Source organism: Mus caroli, chromosome 4, assembly GCF_900094665.2.
Source record: "Mus caroli chromosome 4, CAROLI_EIJ_v1.1, whole genome shotgun sequence".
Lineage (NCBI taxonomy): Eukaryota > Metazoa > Chordata > Mammalia > Rodentia > Muridae > Mus > Mus caroli.
Genome location: NC_034573.1, coordinates 101573483 through 101582288, shown reverse-complemented (window position 1 = coordinate 101582288; position 8806 = coordinate 101573483). Strand labels below are relative to the sequence as shown.

The following is an 8806-nucleotide window of genomic DNA, read 5'->3' as shown; positions in this document are numbered from 1 at the left end:
CTAAAAGTGTACCTTTATGAAAAAGTGAGTATATCTTTAGATATCATTTATGATATCTATGAAACATGTATGAACTTGTAGGAACAAGGCAAGAAAAATATAAAAGAAAAAGACAGGTAGTGGTGCTTCACTTTAATCCCAGCACTCAGGAGGCAGAGGCAGGTGGATCTCTGTGAGTTCAAGGACAGCCTGGGCTATACAGAGAAACCCTGTCTCTAAAAACCAAAACAAACAAAGAATAAAGACAGAGTGCTAGATATAGGAGTTCACTCCTGTAATCCCAGCATTTGGGAGGCTAAATGGCGCGGTAATGTGGCACCCCAGGCTCTCCTGGGCTTCTTTGTTCCAGGAGGAGATATTGAGGAAGGGCTCTCATGTAGTCTAGACTGGCCTGGAATTCATTCTGTATGGAAAGATGATTTCTAACTCCTAATCTTCCTACTTCTACCCCCCAAGTGCTGGAATAATAGATTTGTATCTCTGTGCCCAGCTCAAGGTTTTGTTTTGAAATGCATTGATTAGAGAAAGGGTGTGGTGGCACACACCTTTAGTCCTAGAATTTTAGAGACAGACAGGCAGATCTTTGAGTTTGAGGCTAGCCTGGTCTACATAGGGAGTTCCAGGACAGCCGGAGCTATATAGTGAGATCCTGTTTCAAAAAAAAAAAAAAAAAAAGATTTTGTTTGATTGAATATAGACTTTTTTTTTTGAGGCAGAATTGTTTGTTTGTTTGTTTGTTTGTTTGTTTGTTAAGTAACATTGGCTAGCCTTGAACTACACATGTTCCTGTCTTGGCTCTAAGTGCTTGAATTACAGGCATTCAACAATACCCTTCTCTCTTTCTTTCTTTTTCTCTTTCTCCTTCTCTCTCTCTCTTTCTTTCTTTCTTTCTTTTTTTGGTTTTCAGGACAGGGTTTCTTTGCTTAGTCTTGGCTGTTCTGGAACTTGTATTACAGACCAGACTGGCCTCGAACTCACAGAGATCTGCCTGCTTTTTGCTTCCAGAGTGCTGAGATTAAAGGCATGCCTAGTTAAGACCCCCTGCTTTGAATATAGAGTTCGACCTCACTTTGATAGTGATGTTGTGGAATTGGGATTTAAAGGGAAAATGTTTGGGATTTACTCATTAAACACAGTATCTATCAAAAATCCCTTCTGACCCTCACCCAAACAAGATAAACAGTTTTCTACAAACATCAGGGGAGGGGACCCTCTAAGACTTTGTTTGTTGTTGCAGGTAAACCCAGGCTCTTTCAAGAAAAAAGTCAGGTTTTATGAATCAGTTGCTCTAACATAGGGCCTGACAATAACAATAAATCAGTCAATGGTGAATAAAAATGGAGATCAAAGTCAACTTCTTGCTTTCTTGATTAAAAAAAAAATGGCTGTGGAGAACACTCTCTTCTTGTTCTTCCTTTTGCATATGCTGTTTGAGCATTTATTCATTCAGCCAAGGAAAGACTCTACCTTAGGCAACATGCCAGGCCTTACACAGGGAAGGGACAGAGAACTCAGCTTGATCAACCTGACAGAAAGGCACAGGGAAGGACTGGGAACTCTGAGTAGGTGACTAACCCAGACTGGAGAAGCAGAAAAAGATTTTCAAGGGAAATGAAATGGAGTCCACGAAGACTGGTGGGGATAATGATTAGCCCAGCTAAAGGTAAGAGGTCAGGAATACGGTCTGTCTGTGGAAATCTCAGCCAGCGAGAACAGTCTTTGAGAGGACTAGAAGCACTTTGGCCATCTTGGGATTTAGAATTTATAAAAGAGGGGCAGTATTTTGAATGAGATTAGAGATTTCTTCTTTCCGTTTTGTTTTGCTTTGTTTTGTTTTGTTTTTCGAGACAGGGTTTCTCTGTATAGCCCTGGCTGTCCTGGAACTCACTCTGTAGACAAGGCTGGCCTTGAACTCAGAAATCCGCCTGCCTCTGCCTCCCAAGTGCTGGGATTAAAGGCGTGCACCACCACGCCCGGCTTTTCTTGTTTGTTTTGTTTTCTTTTCTTTTGTTTGAGACAGGATTACTCTGTGTACCCCTGGCAGTTCTAGAACTCAAAAAGACCCACCTCTCTCTGCCTGGGATTAAAGCAGTTGTTGTTGTTGGCTTTTCGAGACAGGATTTCTCTGTATAGCTCTGGCTGTCCTGGAACTCACTTAGTAGACCAGGCTGGCCTCGAACTCAGAAATCCGCCTGCCTCTGCCTCCGGAGTGCTGGGATTAAAGGCGTGTGCCACCACGCCTGACTCAGAGATTTCTTGATTTCTTTTTTTCGAGACAGGGTTTCTCTGTGTAGCCCTGGCTGTCTTGGAACTCACTCTGTAGACCAGGCTAGCCTTGATCTCAGAAATCTGCCTGCCTCTGCCTCTGCCTCTGCCTCTGCCTCTGCCTCTGCCTCTGCCTCTGCCTCTGCCTCCCGAGTGCTGGGATTAAAGGTGTGCGCCACTACTGCTCGGCAAGAGATTTCTTAAGATTATTCTGTGGGTAGTATTGGGAAGGTAGGGGACAATGATGAACACAGACTGAGAATCAACTGCAAATGTTAGTTTGAGAGGCGATGGGTGGGGTGGCTTGAACTAGGGAGGTGGGATTGGGAAGAAATGGGCAATCGGATAATCTTATGGCTGTAATGTTGGGAGGGTAGGGCGTGCTCATCACATGAGTTTGGACTTTATTCTTAAAGGATAAAGGAGAAGGAAGCTAAACACCTCAGCAATCTGCCTGGTCCATTCAGATTCCTGTTTACAGACATCACCCGGCAGACAGCGTGAACAGTCTGAGGACACCGCGCAGGTAAGGGGCCTCAAGTCGCAAGCCGACTGTAGCCGGGACATACAGGGGGCGCCGGAGGCAGATGGTCGGGAGTCCAACATCCACACAGCCTGGACCTTAAACTCAGAGCCGAGCCACGCAGTCCAGCCCGGCGGGGCGCGCGGCGCCCGGGGCGGGGCCGGAGCACGCACGGCGGCATGACGTAGGCCTGGCCAGCCTCGTTCTGGCCACCGCCGCCGCGCCGAGGCGGAGTAGGATGAGGCCCCGGGCCGCGGCTCCAGCGTCGGCAGGGGCAACAGCAGCTGAGGCAGCAGCTGAGGCAGCCGCGACGGCCGCGCCCCCCCCTCCTGACCTGGATTAGGCCCAGCAGCCCGTGGCCGCCGCCGCCCCGCGGGGGGCGGGGTGGGGAAGCGCTCAGTCTCCCCGCCCCCGCCCCCCTCAGGTTCCAGACGCGACCCCGGCGCAGCCCGCGGCCTAGCCTCGCGCCCCCTGCCCCGGGGGCTGGCATGAGCGGCCCCTCGGTGGCGCCGGGGCGCGGGGGAGCCGCCGCCTGAGCCCCGGGCCTGCCGCCTTGGACCCCGCGGCGCCGAGCGAGCTGACCGCCGAGCGTGCGAGAGACCCGGTCACAGCTTTCTTCCTCCCGCAGATCTCAAGCATACACCCCAGCCCCGGAAGATGGGGAACTGCCTCAAATCCCCGACTTCGGATGACATCTCCCTGCTTCACGAGTCTCAGTCCGACCGGGCTAGCTTTGGCGAGGGGACGGAGCCAGATCAGGAGCCGCCGCCGCCATATCAGGTAGGGAGGGTGTGTGTCGGCGTGCGAGAGGAGGCGGCTCGGGCCCTCTGCCCTTGGCCTCCACGGCCTAGACTCGGGGCGGGGGTGAGGGGGGGGCGTTGACCCCTTCAGGGCTGGCCTTGAGGGTGTCTGCTGCCCGGTTCCCAAATGGAAAAGGGTCCTTCTGAGCATCCCCTTGGGCACGGGTTGAGGACGGTCTTCTGTCCTTGAGTTCAGGAATCAAGAGTGTGTGATCTTATCCCCTTCGGTGCCTGGTAGTTTAGCTTGTGGAGTTGAGGATGACACGGTTTTCCTGCCTTTATGTCTGAGTTGTGTGATTTCCTCATCAGACTGCCAAGAGGATTACGGGTTTTGCGTAGCTTGTCACCCCCTCCCCCCTTATATTTGTGTTTTCGTTTATGATCCTCCCCACTCTTTTGTAAATTGGCTCTGGTAGAATGTCTTTTTTACCATCTACTTGGGAGGTAGAATTCCAAGTGGCGATTTTGGCCTCAGCTTCATAAAGAGTTACTTGTTTATATATACATATGTGGTAATTTTAAGCTCCACCCCTGTGACACATCTTTTAAATAAGTTGGCTTAATTAAAATTTGATTATCTTGAACTTGAGAGACCTTTCAACCTGACTTGGGAAATGCCATCTGTTACTTAAAGTCCTCTTTATCCAAGACTCCTGAATGGGCCTTTCTAAATGATACATTGAGTAAACTTCTCAGGTGGGCTTGAATACAGTTCTTTAATATTTTCCTGAAGAGAGTTTAGTTTTCTAACTGTGCAGTCTCCTTTGATTTTATGTGGTGACATCATTATCTAGTGTAGTGTTTTCTCAATCCTGTGTAAACTAGTTTCTCATCACGTGGCAAAAAAGTGATCATATGAGCTGATTTTCTGACCCCCTTCAGGGTCTTTTACTCATGTTAGTCAAGACCCATCTTTATGGTAGCCTGCCAAAAGCCTCTATTTTAACCTTACCAAACCAGGCTGTTGACAGTTTTGTCTTTGCTCCAGGTGATCTTTATGCTAAGAGCCCTTCCCCCAAGGTTGCCCAGGTGAACATTTAATCCTCTCAGCTCAAGTGTCTAAAGTACTGACATTACCCACCCTTCCTCCCCGAATTCCTGGATACGTCCCCCATGAACCTTCTACACAGTACCACAGCAGTACCACACCTAAAATAATTTAGTGCAGTATCTTTGTTTAGGTAGTTGTGTGTCTCACCCTTGACATATGTGTTCTCCTCCCCTTGTACAAGCTGAATTTGGGACAGTTTCCAGGTGCTTTTATACTCTAGCATCTGACTCACAGTAGATACTCAATAACTGAGATAAATGAAGAATAGAGGCTTTGTCGTCAATATTTCATGCAATTTCTGTCCTATCAAAATTAAGTATTGGCTATATTTATGTGGCCCATTTCTCCCAACATATTTAAATTGCTTCAGGAGCAATACCTAATACTAAATGGAATATGAGTATTATCCATAATCAGTAACAGGAATTAAACTGAGAACCCTATACATTCTAGCAAAACACCACTATAGAACTATAACTCTGCTCTTTTTTAAAAAACAAAAACAAAAACTTAGTGTCTCAGGAAGTTGACCAGACAAACATTCTGTCCTCCTGCCTCAGCCTCCAGAGTTGGGCCCATTTTTCAGGCTATCTTACCGTTTTCCTCTCCACTGGATAGCTCCTCTAGAATGAATTTATGTAGGTGACATGAGCAAACTTTCTCCCCCAAATCTATGTTCCTTAGCCTCTTTCTAGGAAAATTGGATATCTGACTTGCTGCTTTCTGTTATTCTTACCATAATTTTAGAGTTATGGGAACTATATTTTTGTCCTTTCCAAAAGGACTAGATCATAATGATGGCTTTTGGTATTTTACCAGTACTTTTTTGGAATGTTATTTTTGACAATGGAAATTGTATTGTGGTTGCCTTTTCCTGAAATGAATGACCCAAATACTGATATGCAAAATTACTATGAATTGCAAGAAAATAGTTACTGTAAAATATGAGACCATAAAAAGAAATATTTAGCCTTGTATGGTGGCTCATATCTGTCATCTTAGTACTTGGAAGGCTGAGTCAGGAGGATTGCTGGCAGTTGGAGGTCAGTGCTACATACTGAGTTCAGTGCTGGTCTAGGCTATAGAATGAGACCCTATCTCAAGAGTTTTTAAAAGAAACCTGTAAATATAATAACATCCCCCTGAAGTCTTTAATATATTACTAACATTTGTTTTACATGATTTGAGAAAGCACCAGTCCATAGTAAATGATTTATAATATTTGGGCTTTTAAAAGGAAATAGTATGTAATGAACATAAAAGCTACAGTAGTATTGATTTGTTTCCGTAAAGAATAGGTGGTGGCACACACCTTTAGTCCCAGCACTCAGGAGGCAGAGTCAGGTAGATCTCTGAGTTTGCGGCCAGCTTGATCTACAGATCAGTTCCAGGATATTAAGACTACACAGAAATAAACAAAGCAAAAACCAGGCTGGGCCTGGTGCATCAGCTTTCATTGCAGCGTTAGGGAGGTGGAGGAAGGGCAGAAGTGGTGGATCCTGAGTTCCAGACCAGCCAGGGATAAACAGTGAGACCTTGTCTCAAAAAAGGAACAAAACAAAACAAAGAATATGTTCAGTTACAATAGGTCTTTAAATGAAAAAATCTGGTTATAAAGTTAAGGAAGCATAGTTTTTATTCCTTTTCTCCTGTGACAAGTACTTAAAACACAGTTCTTACATTTATGTTGTGCAGTATACAGGTATACCAAGAGCTCTGTAAAGCAGAGATCCAGTTATGTTTACGAACAGTAACCAACAGACTTTATTTGGGCTTGAACGTCAGTCCTGGGTTGGAAGTGTCACTTAGTTGGAAGAGTACATGCTTAGTATATGAAGCCCTGGATCTTAATGAGCACTAAACAAAACAGCTTGAAGTAAACACCATTATGACCAACATTTGCATGAAGCCCTTAATTTATTGATTCCCATTTTGTTGTTGTTGCTGGTTTCTTCTTGTATTTTTTTCTTTAAAGACTTGAGACAGGGTCTGACTCTGAGACTCAAGCTTCTGACTTAGCCTCAGCCTCCTGAGTGTTGAGGTTACAGAGGTGAGCACCAACCCAGTTTTGCTTTCTTTACCAATCTATTAGTAAAGCTCATCCTGCCCTTCCCTAGACCAGGCTCTCAGCAGAGCAGCTAGAGCAACAGTGGGGCCACAGTGCTCCACTACACTCATGGCACCATAGTAATTAGGATGTCTTACAGTATCCTCCAAATTACATCAACTCTCCCCCTGAGACCTTCTGACTGATAGTCAGAAGATAGTCTAGGTCAAAAACCTTTGCCCTGTTTGTTACTCTGACTGGATTACTCCCTAGGTTTCACCATAAATGGATGACTGATTCCTGTACCTCCTTCAAAACTTTATTTTTTGCTTTTGTACTGGGGGATATTTTGGATGGAGGATTGTACTAGAGATCAAACAGAGTCTCCAACATGCTAGGCAAACATGCTATATGCCTGAAGCTATTTTATTTTATTTTTCTCATGTAACCTAGGCTGGCTTTCAACTGGCTCTATAGCTGAAGATGGCTCCAAATTCCTGATAAGTACAAGCCAGGCACAGAGTAACACACCTGTAATCTCAGACTCAGAGGCTGAGGCACAAAGATTAAGAGTTCAGGGATAGTTTAGGGTGCCTGAGACTCTTGTCTCAAGGAAAAAAAATGAACAAACCACCCAAAAAACCAAATGCCAATAAAATTAAATATAAGAATTAGTTTAAATAATTATTGGTTAAAATAATTTTATTTATTTGGATCTACCTGTCTCTGCCTTCCCAGCACTGAGATTGCAAATGTGCATTCCTGTAATGTGTTTCCCTAGAAACACATCCTAGATTCAGGCTCTCAGGATATGAGCTGCTACTACAGCCCCTGAATAAGGCTTTCTTTAAAGTATATTTTTGTTGTTAAAAGGCTTAGTCTAGGGTTTGGAGAGATGGTTCAGCGGTTATAAAAGACTTTGCAGGTCTTGCAGAGGGCCCAGATTTGGTTTCCAGCACCTGTGGGTCACAGTTACCTATTACAGTTCCAGGGTATCCAATGCCCTCTTCTGGTCTCTATAGGCTTCTGCATGTATTCAGCACACAAATGCATATGAACAATTTTTGAGAAAAATGAAGTTTGTACCATACACTTACTAAAAGTAGCCTAGACTGTCAGGGCAGGCTGGAGAGAATGACTCAGCAGTTAAACTCATTTGACAACTCCTGTAGAAGACCTGAATCCCCTTCCCACCACCCACACTGCCTCACAAGGCTCTTTTCTAGTCTCTGGGTTTTTGTCTTTTTGTTTTTTTAATGTGTGTGGTGTACATGCATTGCTAAGTTCCCTTGTTTGCTTATGTAGAGCTGCTACCAGTCTAGGAGGAAGGTATGTACTAACATGCTCAGTTTAGCTGTTAGTAATCTCATAATTTTTGATTTTCCAGATCAACTTCCTCAAATGAGAATTATATATTAAACATTTCAAAAGTTCTCATTGTTGTGATAATACCCACTGTAATACAGTAAACCCACTGTAAATACTGTAGACATACAGGAGATGCAAACAGAAGTTTAAGGCCAGCATGTATGACATCAGACTTTCTTTTTTAAAAAAAAAAATCCAAATATTGACACCCAGTGAATATTTGACTGACTAGCATAAAAGTATGCCATATTCTGCAGTATTGTGATCAACTTGATCATCATTAAATCCTGCAACAGTACCTTAATTGATGTCTTCTCTACCCTCTCCCTTCCACCTTGCCCCAGATCAGATTTTTTGTGACTTAATCCTTGGTGGTTCTTCATGACTAATCACTGATCTCTAAGCACTCAGTTGTGGTTTCATTCTGTGTCTTTCTAGCCCTTTGTAGCCCTGTATTTTCTTGTACTCCAATTAGACTGAACAGTTAATGTCAGTTCTCTGGCTCTGGTGTGTGTTTGTGTGGCTGGGGGCGGGGGTGTCTCAATATGTAGACCAGGCTGGCTGCTAAGAGGTACAGAAGTCCACCTGCCTCTGCTGGGATTAAAGACTTGGACCATCAGTCTGTTCTGTTTTGTCTTGTTTAATAAAAGTTGTATGTCTGGGCTGGTGAGATGGCTCAGTGGGTAAGAGCACCCGACTGCTCTTCCAAAGGTCCAGAGTTCAAATCCCAGCAACCACATGGTGGCTCACAA

General features: G+C 44.7%; 1 protein-coding gene across 1 annotated transcript in view; it reads left to right on the top strand.

The window, feature by feature from the left end:
* The first annotated feature begins 2983 nt into the window (after positions 1–2983).
* Positions 2984–8806, top strand: part of Rnf11 (ring finger protein 11) — a 24506-nt gene continuing 18683 nt past the window's right edge. The window contains exon 1 of the mRNA XM_021161277.2: positions 2984–3568. Within this exon, the coding sequence (XP_021016936.1) occupies positions 3446–3568 (123 nt within the window). The 5' untranslated portion in view covers positions 2984–3445. The remainder of the gene's footprint in view (positions 3569–8806) is intronic.